The 22,176-nt window shown below is 42.5% G+C and overlaps 1 protein-coding gene across 1 annotated transcript in view; it reads left to right on the top strand.

The window, feature by feature from the left end:
- Window positions 1-21,464, top strand: part of LOC139728745 (uncharacterized) — a 55,746-nt gene extending 34,282 nt beyond the window's left edge. Inside the window, exons 6-19 of the mRNA XM_071639685.1 lie at window positions 1,469-1,791; window positions 2,620-2,749; window positions 4,028-4,177; window positions 4,700-4,793; window positions 6,068-6,342; window positions 6,984-7,077; window positions 8,405-8,637; window positions 9,625-14,516; window positions 15,078-15,218; window positions 17,049-17,200; window positions 17,964-18,143; window positions 18,617-18,808; window positions 19,744-19,908; window positions 21,251-21,464. Of these exons, the coding sequence (XP_071495786.1) occupies window positions 1,469-1,791; window positions 2,620-2,749; window positions 4,028-4,177; window positions 4,700-4,793; window positions 6,068-6,342; window positions 6,984-7,077; window positions 8,405-8,637; window positions 9,625-14,516; window positions 15,078-15,218; window positions 17,049-17,200; window positions 17,964-18,143; window positions 18,617-18,808; window positions 19,744-19,908; window positions 21,251-21,464 (7,235 nt within the window). The remainder of the gene's footprint in view (window positions 1-1,468; window positions 1,792-2,619; window positions 2,750-4,027; window positions 4,178-4,699; window positions 4,794-6,067; window positions 6,343-6,983; window positions 7,078-8,404; window positions 8,638-9,624; window positions 14,517-15,077; window positions 15,219-17,048; window positions 17,201-17,963; window positions 18,144-18,616; window positions 18,809-19,743; window positions 19,909-21,250) is intronic.
- Window positions 21,465-22,176: the final 712 nt, after the last annotated feature.

Raw genomic sequence — 22,176 nt, 5'->3', positions numbered from 1 at the left:
CTTTACAGCGAACTTTTGGTATCCTTTTGATACACTTTTAGAACACATCGGGAAGTGCTCAAATTTGGCTCGGTTCAGTACGGTATGGTACACTTTACGAGCGTTTGAGCGCTCCTCTGGCGCGGGTATGGTATGGTACAGTTCGCTTTAGGAGAGCGCTCGAACGCACCCAGGATTTAATAGATGAGGTTCTGTGACATCAAAAAATGTGCTGTCTGAGGGGCAAAGACCCAACACGAGTGCATGAAAAGCGCATGGCCTCTAGCGTGCGCAAGGCGTAGAATATACCCGCCTGCCTTTTTGGCCTGGTAAAATCGCACATGATGATGGGACGTGGGATGTAACGAGTATGCGCTTGCCACCCATACACAGTTCTTGCCCCTCAGCAAGTTGAGCCATGGCTTGATGATGTCATTTGAACCTAGACTATGGATTCACCTGTCCTAATGCTGGATTCCTACTGTCATGAGATCCACTATGCACACCACGATTAGCCGTTAGTAGCTGATTGTTGAATTTTTGCTTATGTCTATGACAATTTGTGCCACGATTGAAATCATTGTCCTAATCGCGGAGTTGTCATGGTGATCTCTTCAGGTGTCATCAGGGGAGCATTTCATGAAGCATTTTGGTTGGATATTTTTTCTTTCAAACTGTTACAAGCTACTGAAATCCTTGCTTCTGATTGGCTGAGAGCAAATTTGTACGACAACTTTGTCGGACAAAATGCTTCATGAAATGCCCCCCAGATCTTGAGGTCCTTCGTTTCAGTCACGTTGATCGTAGAAAAGTTTGGGAAGGTTCAAAAATAGTGATCAATGCGATTGCCACGATTGGTCTCAAGATCTGATTAGATCTGATAACATCATCACAGCTATACTTCCATGATTAAGACCACAATTTATAAATTGGCACAAATTGTGAACGATATAAATAGATTACCAAGATCAGCTACTAATCGTCAATCCTAACTTGTATTGTGGATTGAACGACAGTTTGAATCCAGCATCAGACTATGGTATACTCTGTACATTTAGTGAGTCTGATTTGTTATGAATCAGGAATTCCAAACAATTTCATGCATTATAAAAAGCGTCTTGTTCACGTTACGTGCTGAACAGCAGTACATTTTTTAGTGGATGTCACATTCACATCGTTATCACAGTTGATATTTATTCAGTCTGTTAAATTTGCTGATTATGATTACGATTATTATATTTGATTGATTATGACAATCATCATCATCATAAACATCGTAATTATTATTGCCATAAGATGCTGAAAAGCTACAGATGCAATCAACAAATCCTTGATTTATAGTTGTACCTGTGAACCACACCTATCCTGCTAGGTATATCAAATTTGTGTAACACACACAATCCAAACTGTGAATTACTACATTTGGAAAAAGATGAGTTTCATTATATTAGCACTTGTATAATCCTTCCCTCCCTTGCGCATTTATCAGTTGGCTCTGCGCTCGAGTCATATGATCCTGTGGCCGTTGTGGAGGAGCTGCTTCGTTACCGTGCCGACCCCGTGGCGACGGACAAGGACGGCCACTCCCCACTCCATCTTGCCGCGTCGGCGGCGAACTCCGCGCTGTCCGACGAGATGGCGCTCCGTCTCCTGCAGATTCCCCTGACGGCCGAGGCCCGCGACGACCGCTCTGCCGCTCCGATCCACGCGGCCTCGCAGAGCGGCAGTGTCGACGTCGTCGTGGCTCTTCTTGGCCAGGGCGTGGACGTCAACGAACGAGGACACGCCGGAGCCACACCCCTCCATATATCGGTGAGTTAACCATCTCTGTTTTATTTATCCAATTGCTGGATTAATATTATCTGTAGCATCATTTGCAGCAATGCCAACTGTTTATTTTGTGGGGAAATTTGTTGAACTTACTATTTTTTTAATTACCAAAAATATTTCAGATTTTATGAAAAACAATGGCATGTCCCAGATTGTATATCTATCTATATTTGTTCCAGGAAAGGTGGCCAGATACTGTTTATACTGAATATTGCATTCTTTGTGTGCTTACTTGTTAGTTTGTTAGTTTGTTTTTTTAGTCTCCAATCTCATGTTTTCCGCATGTATTATTCATGAAGCATCGTGAGCACTTAAGGTGGACCTCTGTGCTGTATGAGGACCATAAGAGCATTCATGTATAAGGCACACCTTTTTTTTGTCCTGAAAAATATCAAAAGTTGGGGGTGCGCCTTTTACAGAAATGCAGGTACCTGTGTCTGTGTATTTTTTTTTCCCCACGTGATGTCCAAAATCAGAGGGCACCTTATGCATGTATATGAGTGTACCTTATTCATTAGTGTTTACAGTAGCCACTATTATTATCTTTTATTATTCTGCAGAAGCACGCCAAAACTAAGTAGGAGACAGTAAACAAAACCAAAACCCACACAAACTGAATATCATATGTGTGCTTATGATGCTCGTAATCTTCTCTTTTAGAGAACATTGAGAGTCTGTTATTGCCAGTATTTTGAAGATTTATCACGAGCATACCAGAACTGAAAAGCAAAGGGATATATATTAAGGAAATATTTAATTTTTTTTTTTTCCAAATGTTGATGACTTATTTTTTTTGTTCTGCCTCTCCAGGCCTCAGCGGGCCAGACCCAAGTAGCGAACACATTACTCCATCACGGAGCCGACGTCACCCTGGTCGACGACAGGGGGAAGACGGCCGTCGATGTCGCGAAGACCAAGCGCATGAAGTCAGTCCTTAAAGGTTTGTGATTTTATGTGCACACTTTCTGCGAGTAGTTCAACAGTTGTTAGCAATCAAGTACAGAGATTCCAACTCTCCCGCTTTCGACGGGAGATCTCCCGCCGAAAGCCCATTTTTGCAAAATCTCCTGTTCTCCCGCTTGAAATGATTTCTAACTTAGTGTCATCGTATGTTGAAAAATAAGCCTTAGATAGCATGAGATAACATCTAGAACCCTAGAGCTGGACCCCGGCCACAAGGAACTTTGCGCTTCATGCACATCAAGTTGGAGTCTCCCGTTTGCTAGGGGTTTCAGGCGGGAGAATCTCCAGATCAGAAGGTGCTTGGGGTTGGAGTCTCTGCAAGTACAAGTGTATTAGGAGACAATCATGCACCTCATACAGGGCATAGGGAGAACCCTAGGGGCACTCCTGTTGCACTCTAAACTATGTTCAAACAGAATATCAGGCCTAGAACTGCTCGGAGGTTACGCCCACTCAAGGCTAGGTTACTACAGTTGAACCTCTCGTATCCGGACAAGTCGGGACCGGGGCTCACCCGGATAAGGGATTTGGCCGGATACGGGAGACTCAATGCTTATACATGTACATAACATACAAATGTACTGATGTAGCCCATTGTAGTACCACATGATACTGCAACCTTTTCGTTGTTACATTTGGGGATGTTTGGGGATGTTGAAATGTCTGAAGGTAAGCAATTTGGAAGGAAATTTGATGTAATGTATGTTAATCATGTTGGAAGTAATATGTAATTCGTGTGTGTTTGGGTAGGAGTTGTCAAGGAGATGGGAATCCCCCTTTCCTCCCGTAATTATTTAAAAAAAAAATCACGGCGAGATTGCGTCCGTATAATAGAGAGATCCGGATAAAGGGAGGCCGGATAACAGACTGAGGTTCAACTGTACTTAATACTAGGCTCTCCTGAAGCAATCAAACTCTGTATAAATGGTCATCAATGCTCAGAGTGCCCCAGAGGTGGCATGTGGTGTGCGATGTGCAAACAGCTAACATTTAAACTTCCTTTTTGCATAATGGCTGCCATGACAATACTCTTAAGATGATCCAAAAAATGGAAGGCATTATTTGTTTTCCCTCTTTCATCCTGAAATGAAAAGTTTTGTTAAAAGAAAAGTGGTTATATACTCTTTTGTCCAAAAGCCAAATATATATATTTTTTTTTCTGGTATTGCAACATTTGGTATTGTATGGATAAAGTTTAAACACTTAATGTTTCCCCCTGTATTGCTGATTTATTGTATTTTCTGCCGTCCTGTAGAGGCTTGGACGGAGGCTACACACAACAAACAGGAGGCGGAGCTTAGCCCAGTCAAGCCTCCTTCTCGCATGGGATTGGTGGAGGAGGACAGCCCTCGACAGACACATCTCCTGAGCCTCTCTTCCACCTCCCCACCATCTGAACTGGGAAGTAAGTGAAAGGCATGATAGTCTTATGAATGTATTTCTTCAGCTTTCCTAGTCTCTGTTCAAGCATGCAATTATTTGTTTTTTCTCTCCTCACAGCCTCTTTATTCTGAGTGTTCATCCAATGAAGGAGAAATTAGGTATCACAATGCTCACTTTCATATGCTCACAAACAAATCCTTTTTGTTTGTTGCAGCTTATGGACTGAATAAACATTTTCATTCTCTGGCCGTCTCGCAAATTGTTTGTTTTGATTTGCTGTGAATGGATACCAGGCAATGTTTATCTATATTGAATAGCAACTGAGCTCAGAAACACTTTTATTGATGATGAATTCTTTATGAATGACCTCTGGATAAAGTATAATCATGTTTATTTATGTTCTGAATAAGATAGCTTACATCAGAGTACGGAGTGGAGACTATTTGCACCGAAGTTGGTCTCACCGTCACTGTTTGGATGGTAAGTTTTTGATTACCCCCTAAAAAAAAAAAAAAAACATTGGGTTGTCTTCTTGTGTTTGTAGAGAAAATGCTCCAGAAGTTGACGGATGCCCACAAAGCAGTCTTGGCTGAGGAACAGATGCTGAAAGATATTGAGTCAGGAAGATTTACTCCAGGGTAAGTGTACTCTTCTTTTGGATTACTGATCTTTTGCACCCCCCCCCCCCACCCCTCTCCCTTTCCCCTTTCTTTTTCTTACTCCACCTGAATTGAATATTGATTTTTCAGTGCCAGTAGAGGCCTAATTCAGATGCACAATGTTGAAACCAAAGATAGAAATGCCTGCTCATCATCTTTAGATAGCATGATCAGCTAGCTATCAGTAAGCTAGTATCTCATGCAAAGTCCTATCCTATCCCGGATAGAGAAATATATTTATGGTAAACGTCAATATTTTTGAGCTGCTCAACTCAAAACTTTTGACATTTACAGTATATATGTAAGTATATTTCTCTATGCAGTGGAACAGACAACTTGTATTGTTTGTATTGTAAGTGTATGATATGTTTTTGTAGAGACCATAAAGAGGTTATGAAATTTGATGAGTTACTGCAAAAGGGCAGCAAATGGAACAAACTTTGATTCATGATTAGTTGAGTGTCAAACATATGCACTTGTGTGTTGTTGTAGAGTTTTTGACTCCAGCAATTTCCAAAATACAGATAAGAGTATTTGTAAGAAATGTTTCCAAAAAACTCTAGCATCTAGAAAGTAAATCCTTTTCACACCTTTTTTTGAGTAAAGCATTTCTTTCCCGTGTCTGTTTTCCCCTCTTGTTTTTTGTCGAAATGAGCTATCCCATACTCCAAACATTTAATCGTTCATCAGGGGAGAGCCTTATTTAGATGGAATTTATTATTTTTTTCTTTTGCACTTAGACGCTTTAGTTCACTTGATGCAGTCATTCAGCAAATGCAGATCGAGAAAACATTGCCTTCTAAAAGAGCAAACTGTATAAAAACATGCAACATTAATGGTGCACAAATGTTTAAAGGGTGATATATTCAGAAACCACTCTATGAGATGTCAAAGAGCATGCAATTCTAAGGGGTATCAAAAGTTTATTTGATGAAAATCAGTTTTGAAATGGCTGAGATATCCAAAAACAAAGTGAAACAAAGTGATCCTAATAAAGTTGTGGCCTGTCGCCTCTTGTTATTATCACTTTTTTGGATATCTCAGCCATTTGAAAACCAATTTCCATCAAATAAACGTTGAATCCTTCTTAAGATTACATGCTCTTTCATATTTCATAAGAGGTTTCTCATTATCTCACTTAAGAATGTTCAAAACATGAATACTGTACAGTCCCTTTAATACATTGTACATTATGCGCTTTTGCTTAATTGTCCAGCTCTTTTTTCCTCTTTCCTCATGCCAACTTCCTGCAGGTTGCAAGCGCGTAAGCTGGGCCTGCTCCGCAGTCAATCCCGCAATTCCCCCTCCCCGTCCCCCAACTGGCCCCCTGCCCCGCCCAAGACTCCCCGAGTGCTGGATCCGCTCTCCACTACCCCCAGCAAGCTGGATACCACTACCACCTCCGCTGCATCACCATCATCATCATCATGCAGGAAGGCCAAAAGGTCACTGACCTTCTCCGGTAGGAGTAGCACCCATGCCAAGGGTCAAAGGTCAAGGGGTCACGACAAGCTGGAAAAGACAAGATGTAAGTAAACATCAGTATGGCCATAATCTGGCAGAACTGCATATCTCCGATTCCAATCATGCGAGAAATTGACTTAAGAAATTCGAAGTTACACATTTCTAAGCCGGGAGATGTCGGATTGTCTTTTTCTTCTTTTCTTTGACGAAAGAATTAATTACCAGCATAGTGATGAATGATATTTAGTTAAATCTTGAATGATAATGAATTCAAACAAATTGGGAAATTGTCCAGGAAGAAAGAAAAATATGTAATATATATGAAAATGAGCAAAGAAAATGCAATTCCATCCTTATGAAATTCATGTTCTTTCCTCATTTTTTTTTTCCATGAATTGCAGATAATAGTGATTGTATGACCCTGCAAAAGGAGATATTTTATTTAAAAAAAGAAGAAGTAAAACTAGCATGTGATTATCATTTTTGGGATTGTGCATTGTGAACATGAAACGTTTTAGAAGCTGAACTAATTTGGGAGCTTCATTCATGATAAATGTGTAATTTTTCATTTTTTCCTGAATGTGCCTCTGGCTGCAATGACCAAGCTTGCCATTATGGCTGTATTACTTTAATACCCCAAAAAGTAATTTGCTAGGGCCATGGATTTTAAAGTAATTATGCCATTTTGTTCTCGTTTTCCCACAGCTGACCCGACTGGACATCGTCTGCTGGGAGAGAGCTCACAAATTCCCGTCACCGTGGTCGGCCTGGACCTCGATGACAGCCTACGGGATGTTAAGTACGTTTCAAATGATTGCGAAATAACATGCTTTTTTTTTCTCTCTCAATCTTATTTAAGATTTAAAAGAGACGTCGTTAAGTAGAATCTCATTTTTCAAGTGGTGATGCTCCAAATTTGAGGCCTATTGGTATCGAGAACTATTTATGTGTGTAGACATTTAGCTTAACGGTATTATTTACCATTTGGAGATGAAACAAAAACCCAGCATTAGTGCTTTAAGTTCTAGAATATGAGTTAGGGATGGAAACAACCACTGTAAAAATATGAATCAATAGAATTGATGTTCAGTATTGCTAAATATACAAAATGTGAACAACAATTATAATAAAAATGTTTCCATACTGAACCGTCTATACAGTTATGTTTATTGAGAAAAATACTGCTATCTCCTTTTATTTTAGGCTTTATTGTGAAAATTTAACAGTAGGATGTTTTCATCTGTTGAGAATTGGAAGGGTGCTAAGTTGTCTAAAAAACTATGCCCTTCTCATTTTCAACCTACGTTTTGTGGTTCAACAGACCTACGCATATGCATCTTGAACATTTTTGTGAACACTGCTCCCAAAGGTAATCAGGACCTTTAACTTGCTGGGCCTTTTCATCAGCATTCAGTAATCCAGCCAGGCTTGACCAATGAGAGTGAAAGAAATGTTTTGTTGAGAGAGAGAGTGAAAGAAATGTTTTGTTGAGAGAGAGAGTGAAAGAAATGTTTTGTTGAGAGAGAGAGTGAAAGAAATGTTTTGTAGAGAGAGAGAGTATAGTTACAGAGGTTTTCTGTTTCTTCTATTCTTTTTTTGTGTGGCTAATTTCTTCTTTTTCACTTGGCATTCATCATACATTGGCATTCAGCATTTAGCATCCTCTCAGCTGTGGAATAATCTACATGGGCCCCGTTTTATCAAAAGATAATATAATTTCAATTTCAAATTTCCTTACAACACAGGCTGCCATAGACCTACAGTTGAAATCAACTATATAATCAATTTTAACTCTTCATAAAACAGATTCCAGAATGTGTAAAACAAACTGACTCAATAGAACAATTCAAGGCTGTATTAAAAACTTATCAGTTTAATCAATAGTCTCATGGATAAGCATGTGCAGCTGGTAGTTGTTTATATGTCTGAACATTCTGAAACTGTACTTTTTTTGTTCCTCTATCTTTTAAATGCTTAAAAGACATTTTATTGTTCTAAGTGCCACATAAATTGTGTGAATGGTTATCATTACCAATAGAGCGTAGGCCTAACTATACTCATGAAGAGTAACATGTCTGGGGGACATTATGGGCTACATGTTGAAGAACTCTTCTTGCATTCCGCAGATTTCAGCGCATCATGGCCTCACGACCCATTGACCGGCAGTCCACCGGCCAGGGCGATTTCCCCGCAGCGAGACACAGAGGACGCCTGGTGCAGCACCGCGGATCAGACAGCTCCGTGACATCGGACCTCGGCGCTTCGTCCGGAGGTGGTCTCTTCCCCCAGCGAGATTCAAACGCTAACCCCCCGTTGGCCTCAATCACTCCTCTACGCACTTCTCATTTGTTGAACCTAGGTGGGTGTGTGGCATAAAACATAGCCAAGTTGTCCAGGGCCCCATTTCGTAAAAAAGATGATATGAAAACATCTCTTGCTGGAATGGCAATTGTCATAGTAACGACAAGAATCCAGCTGCCTGATTGGCTGTTGCTATTGGAGGTTGCCATTCCAGCGAGAGTTGCCATCCTAACATCTTTAATGAAATGGGGCCCTGATCCCTAGAGGGTATCTCACTAAGTGGCGAATGTTTGCGAAACTAGAGTAGATCTTACCTTTGTCAAAGTTTATAAATATTTACTTCACAAGAGTTGCTATCAAAATTCGCAAACAGTTTTTCTTGAACCAGCTGTCAATGACTCTGCAGAAATCAAATCTGTTTGGGACACTGAAATCCGTTTGCGACTTTCAGTGTGTTTGTAGACATTCGCTGTTCAGTGATATACCCCATGTGGGATTGGAAGAATAAGATTTCTCCATCTACTGTTGAGGCCTTAATCCAAGTTAGGACCTCCTGACAATCTCTTGAGCGGTTGAATTCAATGTCTTGGATTATGAGTAATGGACAGATAAATGTATGCTTGCATGCTACATTCATGTCAAGATCAAAGTTCGAATTCTTATGCGTTGTTGAATTCACATATGTCACCCAGTTTGCCAAATTTGTAAAAATAAGTGCCATGCAAAATATATGGCATAAACAGTAATCTTATCCTATTGATGATGAGCAGATTTTATATGCTGAAATGTGTGTGTTTGTGTTTGTTTTAATGAATTCAGAAATTCTCATCCTGCTTTGTCAGCAGAATTTGACAATTTGTGACCAATTCTGTACAGTGTCTGTAATTTGGAGTAATTGTCCAAAATAGATAGCTTGGCTTGTTTTCAAGGCAATGCGTATTGTGTGTATGTGTTTGCTTTTACATATTGGGGGATGAAATTGGGGAAAAGAAAGTCTGGAAGAAAATTGACGGGTGATATGATGTTTGTCCATTCTTTCCCACAGAACAAATGCACCTCGTACTTAACAGTCCAAGTCCCAATCCGGAATCTGCCAGTCTTTTCCCCAACTCAAAGCTGGTGCTGCCGCTGACACCATCTTTGGCTGCCGACGGACGCCCGCACCAGGAAACCATCTTCGAATTTGAGGACGAGGAGGAAAATGATGGCGATGCTGCTGAGAGAGATGCGGCTGCGGACAGTGAAAACAACTTGAGGATTGATTTGAGTGCCATGAACCACGAGGTGCAGCCCGTGCTGCCCCACCGCGCGATGTTTAACATCGAGGCTAGCCGTGTGAATGCTCTGAAGGAGAGTTCGGATTCAGGTCAAGGGTCGTCGAGGTCAACGGTTAGCCACACCTCATCCTCTGCAAGCATCCTCACCTCAAGCCCCAGTCCACAGCTGGAGGTGGACCGCAAAGAGGCGGCGAAGAATCGCCTGGGGATCAAGATGACGCCCTCGGCTACGAAGCTGCCTGAAGAGAAGGGCCCCCTCTTCCAGCGTGCCCAGACCAGGTTACCGAGTCTCGGGCGGTCGTCCCCCATGCGGCGGCAGACTTCGGGTCAGGGGTCCAAGCGTAAGACCAGTGAGGACTGTATTTCTGTGCTTTCCATGTCGTCTGTGCACGGACACATGTCGGAGATGGGAAGCCCAAGTGAGAAGCAAGAATTTGCTGAAGCCCCAACATTCATAACGGAGATCGAAACAAAGCCTGTGCAGATGAGAGTGAATGATGGTAGAACATCTAGTAAGCGCCGAATCTCCCTGGAAAATAACTCTGCCCTTGTAGATAGGAAAAGACAGCCATCGGTGGCCACAGATCATAGAAGCTTGTCAAGAGCTCCTCCAGCTGTCGACTCCAAGGTGAGCACCGTCTCTACCTCCAAATCTGTTGTACATTCCAACCTTGAAATGTCTGGTCAGGTGGACTCAGTGTCAAGTCAGAGACTTTCTCTTGAAGAGGAACAGTCAGCAAAGGTCGCACCGCTCTGTGCTGCTTCGGCCAAAGTCGCTCCGTTATCCTGTAACAGCCGGTCATCGTCTGAGCAGAGAACAATTCATGTGGAGAGTCCAGCTTCAAACAGGACTCCTTCAACAGTTGGTGGTTCTCAAGCCACGGGCAAGTGCACTTCGCAAAACCAAAAGCAACTCTTGTCACAAGGGACACGAGGGCCGGCCTCATCCTGTGTTCAAAGTGGAAGCAGTTCCTCTCTTCCAAGGTCCTCAAAGCGATCTCCCGGAACTCTTGAAGTCTTGCCCGTGGCAAAAGTTTCTGATTTAAACAGCGAAAGGACTGGTAAACAACAGTCAAAAGAACACGCTGTGGCTGACAGCAACAGCAATCTTAAAAATCTGGATGAAAATCTGGATAAGGGTGTGTCAAGAGGAGCTGAAAATAGAGGGAAAATTGATGAGGGTCAGGCAGCGACAACTGGGCTTCACCCTGGAGTACAGTCACAAGGTGCAAGTGAGAAGGTGGCAGAGCAAAAGGACACTAAGTGCAAAGCATCGGCTGGACAGTCAAAAGTTGCTGCAATGATACAAAAGGTTCCAGGTGTGAAAACTTTGAGTGGAATATCGTCAAACTCTGACAAGACAACCTCAAAGCTCGGGCAGAAAGCTAAAAGCTCTGGAAGAGAGAAAGCGGGGGACAAGAGTAAAAAAGAGACTTTGATGAAACCTAGTGGGAAGAGTGCAATTACTGTCAAGAAGGAGAGGACACCAGCGGCTGGTAAGAATACACCAAAAGTCAGGAAAAACCAGGGTAAGTCTAGCGAGAAGGGCATTGGAGGGGAGGAAGAGAAGATGGAGATGACATGGAGGATATCGTGCAATGATGACAGTTCCTCTGAATCAGACTTTGAGAGTGGAACGCCAAGATTTGCAGGGACCACTCCCAGGAAGGGTCCCGCCACAAAGCAGTCTAAGGAACAGAAGGGAAACAGAAGCATTGTTGCCGGAAGCAGAGTGGGCACCTTGCCTAAAGCCACCAAGACAGATCAGACGGAGGATCTCCTCGAGAGCAGTGAGGCTGAGGAAGTCCTTGAGGAAGTCATCTTCAGTGGAGAAGATGATGATGAAGCTGAGAGACATAACGGGTTCAAGAGAGGAGGACCCAAACCCAACCACCGGATCAAGAAAGAATCGTCGATAGCTGGTTACAAGGAGAAAGGAGTCACCAAGAAGGCTGGAAGCAGCACAGCACCGACAGGCAGCAAAGAAGGCTTGGTAATAGTCCAGCAGAAGGTGCGGAAAGAGAAGGAAGTCAAAAAAGGGAAGATGGCCGTGAGGAGAGTCCAACCTGTTCCATCTGCAGTAAATGCAGCTGTGAAAAAAGACACAAATGTGGAGCAAGACACAAATGTGGAGCAACATGGCAGTACAAGCAAACCAAAATTGGAGCTGCCACCTGCCTCGACGAAACGAATCAAGGATACAAGAGGTAGCGTAGAAAAGTTGGCATTGCAAAAGGTTTCATCCCCGAGGTTAGAGCAGAAGAAAAAGGAAGAACAGAAAAGAGGTAATGCGACTCCAAGGAAAGGTCATGCTGCTGCAGCAAAAGGTGAACAGACTGTGAGCTTGACATCTCAGGGTAATCTAAAGGAAAATACTTTACAGAAATCTGGTGAGGGGAAGGGACAAGTATCAACTGACAGCAAGCCAAATCCGTCATTACCTGATGGGACCAGTATAGGAAAGACTTCCGATGTGCCTGTTGAAACAGTCGAGAGTATGAGAGAAGTGGGAGAAGCTACAACTACAAGAGTGGTTAATAGTCCACGCAGTGGTGATGGTACGATTGACAAAAAGGAAAAGAGTGAGCAAACACGAAGAGAAGAGAGTGGTCCTTCCAGCCAGAATCACATAGACCCTGCTGTCAAAGTCACTACGTCTGAGTTTGCAAAGGCTAAGACTGGCAAAAATATGGTGCTAAGCCCAACCAGCCCCAAGGAACCAAAGCCTGAAAGTACCTTTATCAGAGTCAGCAAGTACAAGTCACCAGAAACATCCCCGCGGGAGGCAGGCAAGAACGCAACGGCCAGTCCCAAGGATAAGAGACCGATAAAGAACCCGATGGCAGCCAAACAGTCTCCCGTCATCATGGACATTGTGGAACTCTTCAAGTCTGCTGGGACATGCTCCTCGCCCAACGACCTGCGGATTGAGGTGCTGGGAAAGATCAAGAGCAGTGCTGCCTCCGTCAAGGAACCTGTGCGAAGACTTGTGAAAACAGGACCGAAGAAAGTGTCAGGTTCTGCTCAGAGTTCTCCAGGGAAAGGTGGAAAAGGAAAAAGTAAGGAGAGGGTCGGAAGTGGAGGGAAGAGTAGAGGAAGAGGAGGGAGCGGAGGAAGGAAAGGAAGTGATGAGTCAAAGACAGGAATGAAAAAGTCTAAGAGATCTGCAGGAAAGGGGAAAGGGAAGAGAAAAGTGAAAGACACGGACTTAAAGCTGGTGCCAGAAGTCGAGACCAATACAACAGCATTCATCACAGGACAGGGATGGCATATCAAGACCACCCGAAATGAGGATGACGGCGATGTCATCGTCAGGGAAACACTGCAAAAAGATGACTCATCTGAAGAGGACGCTGAGCTCGATGTGCAGTTGAGTCCGCACCACTCCCTCAAGCTGGATGAACTCACCGTTATGAGGGAGATCTCCGTTGAGGAGAAGAAGAACATTGTCAACATCCTCAGCCCGCTGGAGCTCAATGCTCCGATGTTCATCCCAGACACCATGGGCACCATCAAGGAGTTTGCAGATTCGCTCAAGAGCACCTCCTCCTCAGAAATGAGTGGGCAAGCAAGGGGAGATGGAGGTGGAATCTCCAGAAAGAAAGGGAGTAAGAATGAGAATGATGAGATAGTGTTGAAAGACAGATCAGTCAATGAGAGTCAACTTGAGCATCAATTGGGAAAAGCCAGTTTGCAGCCACCCATCACGCCACGTTCAGGAAGGTCCAGAACCGACGGAGAAAAGGAGGGCATTACTGCAGATCTGTCTGACTATGAAACCAATCCTGAGCTCCTGAAAGTCTTCAGGATAAAGGACCACTTTGAGACCCCCTCCCCTCGAGATTCTCGAAAGAGCTCCCTCAACTCTGATGAGGAGCAGATCAGGGAACGGCTGAATCTCATCTTGACGACCCGCCAGGACAGTAGTAGTGAGGGCACGGAAGGGAAGGAAGAGCAGCAATCCGCAGAAGGAAGGGAGATGGGAAAGCCTCTCAGGAAGAAGCCACCCTTGCCAAAGCAGCTCCATGCACATCAGATCCAACCCTCCAAGAAACACAGTCCAAGGCAGTCCAGCCACAAAGACTCTGCTTCCCAGTCAGCCAAACAAGATTCGCATGCAAATAGCGTGGTGCTACCACCACCGGACCTCGACAACAAGTCAGAGGGAAGGCAGGAGGACACCCAGACTAAGGTTTCCTCAGCAACGACAAGTCCATCTTCTTCAATGATTGACAAGCACCATGACCAGTCGATGGGTGATCCTTTACCCAATCAACAAGGTGAGGAAACTCTCCAGCCAGACAATCAAAGGAATAAAAGTATTGAGGAACCCGGCGTGATTGATGAGGGCCAGGATGACGCAGAAGGCGAGGACCCCTTGACAAAGCATGTCCAAACCCTGACAGAGCAGACCCTCCAAGAACTGTCGAGTGCCATCGCCAGTTCGCAAGAGGACATCAACCGGTCGGTTATCCACACCCATCCGCAGTCGATAGCCACGGCCCGCTCCCACAGGAGCCTGTCTCCGGCCCCCAGGGAAGTCTTGGACCACCAGGAGAGAGACTTGGACGAGGCGGAGTTCCTGGATCAGAGCTTGGCGCTGTCCGAGGCCAGCAGTGAAGTCTTCAGAGATCTCATGGAGACAGGAGAGGTGAGCATAGTTTGTGGACTCACATTCTTTTTTTGTGTGGTTAACTCTTTGTGTGCTTCGAGAGCCGAGTGGGTCAGAAAAACTCCATACAGTTGTACACATTGTCTGAAGCCATTCGTGCACAAAGTGTAAACTTATTCTGGAGTTCTGTGCATATGTAAATCCATCACATCCAGGAGAGGTTTTCCATGAAACATTTCATCTCGTCATCATTAACATGACCCCTCTGAAATATTCCGTATTGAAGAAAGATTACAATCAGAGCAGGCTAAATTCCTTAAATCTGCACAAAATCCGAGAGGAATACCTTGGTACAGTGTATGTGGAAAGAATCCAACTGAAGAATCAATTTGAGATTTAGCAATTGGGAGACTTTTGTTACTTCATAACAAAAATAAACATAGGTGTATGATGAAAATAGAGCTTAATAAAAAGGAAAATTGCATGAACTCTTATGAAACGTACGTGGCTTTGCTGGGGTGACGAGACTTTGCAGAGAGAATAATGAGGATTGAAGCTGAACCCTGTGTCTAATAATTGTTTGTCTCCGTCTAGGAAATTATGAGCCAGGGTGGGTCAGCTACAGTCTCTAGCATCGTCAGCAGCACGGATCGCAGCCTGAGCTCAAACACAAACCACTCGGAGTCGGAAGGGACGGAGCTGCTGCACTGGAAGAAAGGCAATCTCCTCGGTAAAGGAGCATTTGGCATGGTGAGTACCTCTTAGTCCCATGTATATACTTCTTTGTGTGTATGGGTCTTTGGCATGGGGAATGCCTCATTCCCAATATATTTACTTCTGTGAGTATACTGGTACTGTAAAAGTGAATATTTTTTGGCGAGTAATATTTTGTGCTCGGTGGGTAAGATGGATTTCACATTTATTAAATTCTGCGGAATCAGGACATTAACTACTGGAACACACGGCATGTAAGTAATATTTGTGTGCATTTATTTTTTTACGCTAGCGTCTGGTTGTGCGAAATGCACGAAGATTTCCACTTTTACAGTACATGGGTCCCATATGTAGATATACACTTTTGTGTTTTTGTTTTCTGTCCTTGCAAAAGAGACTGATGTGTCAGGAGAAGCTCATAGCAGTTTTTTTTTTTTTTTTTTCTGCAAAGGTAAAGGAGTTGAATTTGCCATTCTAGCCAAATGAGAGAATGCCAAGTAGTTTTCACCTTCAATTAATTTTTTTCTGAATTGTTACTGAGCAGAAATAAAAATGAATAATTTGCATTTATAACCTTCCCAATACACTTACAGAATATGCTGAACAACTAGTTTGATTGATATTAATTTTTATTGTTGTTCTTATCATTCTAATCTATTGTGTCGTTAACATATTATCATTATGACTGTGAAGATGGGCATGATAATGGTACTGCCAATGATAATGATAATAACATCATAAACCCTGATGTTGCAAATAAGAGCTTTGATATACACTTTCATTTCTTCCATTGTTGTTTTAATAAAAATTTGCATTACATTTGGGAATATATATATATTCAAATCCTGTGACATTGTTTATTTCAATTGAAAGTCATTATTATACAAATGATGCACAGGATAGTGTGCGTTAGTGGAGCTGCATTTCCACTAACGCCACGAAATAATCCTGTGCATCATTTGTTTTATAAAATGGGTCGAAAACTAACAGCATTTTTCACGTACCTTTATGGGTCAATACCAGTCAGCTACATGTAGCACTCGCTCAAGAGTCAAGATGTCCGAAGATGTTCGTCCCAAACATTTACGCATGTTGCACTCAGAAATCCCGCACATAATAAGTACTGTACGTATAAGAGTATACGTACGGCACACATGTTATGCACAAGAAAGGCCGGCCGGCAGCCCGAACTAGAAGATGTTTACAGGATTGACAGCGCATATAGTAGCGCGCGACGCACTTGTAACAACTGATTGAGTGCGCACTGCTAGTGTAAACATTGTGATGTCACTGATTGTCAGGCCGTGCATGTTAGTGAGAAATTAATGCACGCACACGTGACTCATTTCAGCGCTTCCAATTGGCTACTCATTCTTGAACCCATTTTATAATATCTAGCTAACGGTCGCCATCATATTGGTATTTCAGTTGGTGTTATGATGAAAAATCCCACCTTCATGCCCAAATGACCCTGTCCTTCCGGTGATTCTTCAATTCTTATCATTATCATCGTGAGCATCATTATTGACATTTTTGATATCATTGTTATTAGATTCTGTGGTATTTCTGTACAGTATACAATGCCTTGGAGACATGAACCATTCAACCCAAGTAGAGTTCTTCATTCATTTCCTCTGAAACAATCATTGTACATACCCATGGTACCCGAGTGGTATTACAGAAGCTTACAAATTACTCCAAGTTTATAACCATACTGACAGTTAACCTGTTGACGATGAGTCCTGAGTATACTCGGGCAGGTGAACGAGAAATGTGTGTTGTATCAAAATCAGCGGCTCCTGTCCTCAATGGGTGAGAGTTTAAAGGTCATAGATCATGGCTGTCCCCTCCCCTTTTCGCCTCCAGGTCTATCTCGGACTGACCAACACCGGTCAGCTCCTAGCAGTCAAGCAGGTAGAGCTGAGTGAGAGAGACCAGGAGAAGGCCAAACACCAATACCAGAAACTACAGGAGGAGGTGCAGCTACTTAAGACACTCGCACACAAGAACATTGTCAGGTGAGTCGCTCAGTCCAACCCTTTCATTTCTGTGTTAGTGTGTGCAGCTCCTTAAGACACTCGCACACAAGAACATTGTCAGGTGAGTCGCTCAGTCCAACTCTTTCATTTCTGTGTTGGTGTGTGGCAACTCCTTAAGACACTCACATACAATTCTAAGGTGGGCCCTATATTCTACTAAGTCCAATTTGGTTTACTTTGATTTTGGATATCAGATCAGCCATTTCAACTTGATTTTCATCATATAGATTTTTAATTCCTCTTAGAATTGTATCGTTGCTAGAGCGAGAAGTCCTCTTATCTACAAAATGTCAAATGTTCAGGAGAGCTTAAGAACATGGCAAGAGCACTATAGCGAATGGGATAGCCTTTTCTTTGACATGCCATGGTGGCTTTATTTTTTGGGTAAGACAGTTTGGATTGGGACAGGACATCACTTAACCCATTGCTTGATCATTCATCCAAAGAAGTCATTTTCATCAAAACTTCTGATACAAGGTCTTGTCACCCCAGCGACAGTACGCCCTTATTAATATATCATATATAAGTAGTTTCTGATTACTGTTACCTCTCAAAAAGTTAACACCTGAATCCCCATCTCAAGCAAAACTAGAAGACTCTGCAGTGTGAAAATGGCACTGATTCCTATGACTAGGTGATGTTATGTTGTGAAATATTTGTAGCACCAGCGAAAAGTAGAAAAAGGTGCCACAAGGAGAGGAAACGAATAGATTACTAATTATGTTTGTCATCTTTGTCGCAGTTTCCTTGGCGTATCGCTGGCGGAGAACATCGTCAACATTTTCATGCAGTACGTCCCCGGCGGCTCCATCGCGTCCCTCCTGGCACGGTTCGGCGCCCTCGAGGAGACCGTCTTCTGCCGCTACACCAAACAGATCTTGGAAGGCACGCAGTATCTCCACGAAAACGACGTCATTCACAGGTGAGACTCTGCTCAGTGTCGAAAAATTTGATCACCTCAAACGATTTCATGACGTTATCATCGCAAACAAGACACGGTGTGATCTTGATACAATTGAGGGGGTCAGTGCAATATAGTGCTAACCCACTCAATAGTCATTTTGAGATAATCGCTGTTGAATGTTTGGAAAGTCCATACATTGTACATTAATAAAACATGAATGCATACATTTTTTACCATCTTATTGGTTGAATTCAAATATATTTTCACGGAGGTTAGAGTGAAGGATAAGGATTATGAAAATGCATATAACTCAATTTTCACAAAAGTGTGGGTTAGCACTATATTGCACCGACCCCCTCAAATGTACTTGTCTATTTTTCTTACATGGTAGTCTGTAAAAAAAAAGGGGCGAGCAATATGCTGATGTCTCCTTTACCATTGGCTCTCGCACTCGAACCGATCCCGTATACCTTTATGTTTGCATGCCACAGGGACATCAAGGGGGCAAACATTATGCTGATGTCGAACGGCATCATCAAGTTGATCGACTTTGGCTGCGCCAAGCGTCTGTGCATCCAGCTGAGTCAGAGCCAGAACGTGCTGAGATCGATGAGGGGAACCCCCTACTGGATGGCCCCAGAGGTAATCATGGAGACCGGCCATGGCAAGAAGTCCGACATCTGGTGAGATTTTTACTACTTCATGAAAAGTTTGGATCAAATAAACGTTTAGTCAGAATATCAAACATAAGTTGGGTATCAACCAATCACAATTAAGTATTCAGAGATTTCTCGTCGCTGGGGCGGCAAGACCTCGTATCTACAAAATGTCAAATGTTCAGGAGAGCCAAAAAACATGGCGGCCAAAACACTGTAACAAATGGGATAGCCTTTCCTTTGACCTGCCATGGTTGCTTTATTTCCAGTTGAGATTTGGATAGGACACCAATTAACCAATTACTTGACCATTAATTCAAAAAAGTCATTTTCCTTAAAATTTCAGATACAAAAGTCTTGTCACCCCAGCGATGTTATATTTGAATTTGAAATATTATTATTTTCTGCATACATCCTTGGCTGTAACTTGAATATAACATCAGTTCTATATGTCTTTATGTGCCAAATTATTCTGAGACAGCAACATAGTCATGCTTAGGGAAAACATTTTGTTGTTTGCAACGAGAAAAGTTGTAGAGAAAATGTCAAGCTTTGCCATGCTGTAGATTGCATGACAAATCTACAGAATGTTTTTCTTTCAAATGATTGGTAGCTACATTATTGTAGAAGCATGACTTTTGCACAAATATCAGTTACAGAAACTTAAAATTTCCCGGAAAATCTGGTAGCGAGCACCACTTGATAATTAATTACACCATAAAATGCAAGCTACATGTGGCAGGAAAGGAAATGCTTCCATTGTAATGTGGCATTTGGCAATTTATCTATCAGTTTGGGTGGATTTGTGGGTTTGAGCAGTATACACGAACTTTGCACGCCGTCGATAAAGTCGGACGTTGCACATACAAAATGGCATGAGTCTTCTACAATACATTAGACTTGTATTCAAATATCTTCATTGTTGTTATCTCATATCATCTGTATGTAATACTGCCCTCTAGGTCCATCGGCTGTACAGTTTTTGAGATGGCCACCCGTAAGCCCCCCTGGGCTGAGATGCCCCCCATGGCGGCCATCTTTGCCATCGGCTCTGGCGATCCCGTCCCCCAGCTTCCGGAGAAGTTCTCGGAGGAGGCGAGGGCATTTGTCAACGCTTGCCTGTCACGGTGAGATATGTTTGTGACCGAATAAAATGAAAAGTAATCAAATGTAAGGACTCCCATTCAAGCCTTTGCAGCCAGTAGTCCGTCCAAACTTTATCTACTTGTAGATGTAGAGCTAGCTACTCCACTCAGGCATAGCAATGTGATTAATTTAAACAGAAAGGCCATGGTAACACAATGAGCCAGTTGGATTAAGCTCATGGGCACATTGGTACGAATGACCTTTCTTTCTTTTCTCTCTCTCTATCTCTCTCTCTCTCTCTCAGTCGGTCAGGGGCACTTCACTCGTTTCACTTCACTCAGAATGTCATAATGCGTAAGCTTTACAAAACAATATATGGGATTCATCAATCCTGCTCAAACAAAGAATGTACTTGCGTAGACCAGATGACCAGAATGATCCATCAATTAACACTAGGGGAAAGCATCCATTTCATTATTTTGCGTTATTGCATTAAAAGTCTCTGTCTATTGATTCTGCCAAATACCACTTTTGCTGTGAGGTGGATGTGTTGGCAAGCAGCGTTTATAAGGATTACGGGAATAATCATTACATCACAGATGCTTATCCCTGTGAATTTAAAAATCAACGTGCCTGTTTGTATGAATTACCTTTTTTCTACTCGTGTGCAAACTGAAACTGCAAGTGGCTTATAGGGATTTGTTGATCTCTCTTCAACTGACAATCATTTACCAGACATCTGTGTAAATTGGCAAGGCATTAAAAAAAAAAAAACATTCGGATTGATTTTCACAATTTCACATCATGTAGTAGTCAATTCTTTTTTTGAAAACACTTCTTGACCAGTTGTTATGAATATTCGAATCAGAAAGTTGATGATTCCATGCTCTTAGAATGTCTTATTCATTCCATATATGGAAATGACAAAAATCTCATATTTCTGCTGTATAGATATAAAACTAGCCTTGAAACCACCCAAAATGAAAAAGAGAACATACGTTAACTCTGATATATTTTGGTTTAAGAATTGATGTTTTTACCTCTATTCTTAGCTAAAAAATAAGAATTTTTCAATATTTCATTAAAAAATGTGATGACATGATCAACCCGCTCATTTGAATATTCATAAGGACTGGTTGCGAAATGTTTTCCAAGAAAAATGCCAAAGTGTCATATCTTCCTTATTTCTTATCTGATTTTGGTCATTTTTTGAAATATTCTGTAGGAATTTTTTTTCTCTCTTTCTTTTTTTTTTTCGTTTATTGTTGGGATGGATTTCTTTTGTAAAGGAGAGTGGTACCCACAAGGACTTTGTTATAATGGTAGTTGCCTATATGTGTTACGGTTTTATCTCTTCTGTCTGTGCAATATTTGTTACTGCAGTGATCAGAGCCAGCGGCCCACAGCTTTCGATCTCCTGAAGCACGACTTCATCGGGCGTCGGAAGGAGCGGAGTCGCGCCAGCTACAAGACGCGCCTCTCCTCCTCCGCCATCGAGGACGGCCCCATCGTGTTCCGCGAGCAGCCCATCTCGCGCGACTCGTCGGACGCCCGCGGCCGCGGGAGGCGGAACTACGCCCCCGAGGAGTTCAGGTGATAGCGGCCAAACGTTTGACAGAAACTGCTGACGTACTTTGCAGCTGCTGCCATACATTTATGTTCTTCTTTGATTGCCTTTTGAGGTTTGCGGAGACACATTACCCTGTTGGAAAACAGCCAGTGTTTATGGATGAGCTAAAGAGAATCTGCCGTCTCACATATCAGGCTGGATAGCTGACTGCATCGTTTCGGTGACAGAACGAGTGTAATGTAGAAATGATTATATTATTTGTCATCATATCATTATGATTTATACTATGATATGATCATCGTTAATGATATATTTCACCAAGACAAGTCAAAATTGTACAATTGCATGAAATAAATCATGTTACAATTTCTCCGAACATACCGTGTAACTGGACATTACGGTGAAATTCTCAGTCTTCAATTAACACAAAGTTTTGTGTTTTTAGAAGTTTGTTTTTATGTTGCCAATTTGGGTATTCAGGAGTGAGGAGATTCAGAGTGAATTTCTATGAGAACTGGGCTCAGTGAGTTATGTCACATATCATGTGTGACACAGAATTGCCAATTTAATGAATTCAGTATTATCCCGAGCCCAGGGCGGGTACAACACATTAACCAAACGTAGCAAAATCACTGATAGAGGATTTGTTAGCAGATAGATCAGGTATGTCTTTGTCGCAATATCATAGGACTGTTAGGAACTTCACATGTTGTATATGTGGAGAAAGACATAGATATGA

The sequence above is a fragment of the Diadema antillarum genome, unplaced genomic scaffold (assembly GCF_040938485.1).
Source record: "Diadema antillarum isolate AM-2024a unplaced genomic scaffold, OU_Dant_1.0 seq00000195_RagTag, whole genome shotgun sequence".
NCBI classification, from domain to species: Eukaryota; Metazoa; Echinodermata; class Echinoidea; order Diadematoida; family Diadematidae; genus Diadema; species Diadema antillarum.
This window is presented reverse-complemented; position numbering and strand designations above follow the sequence as displayed.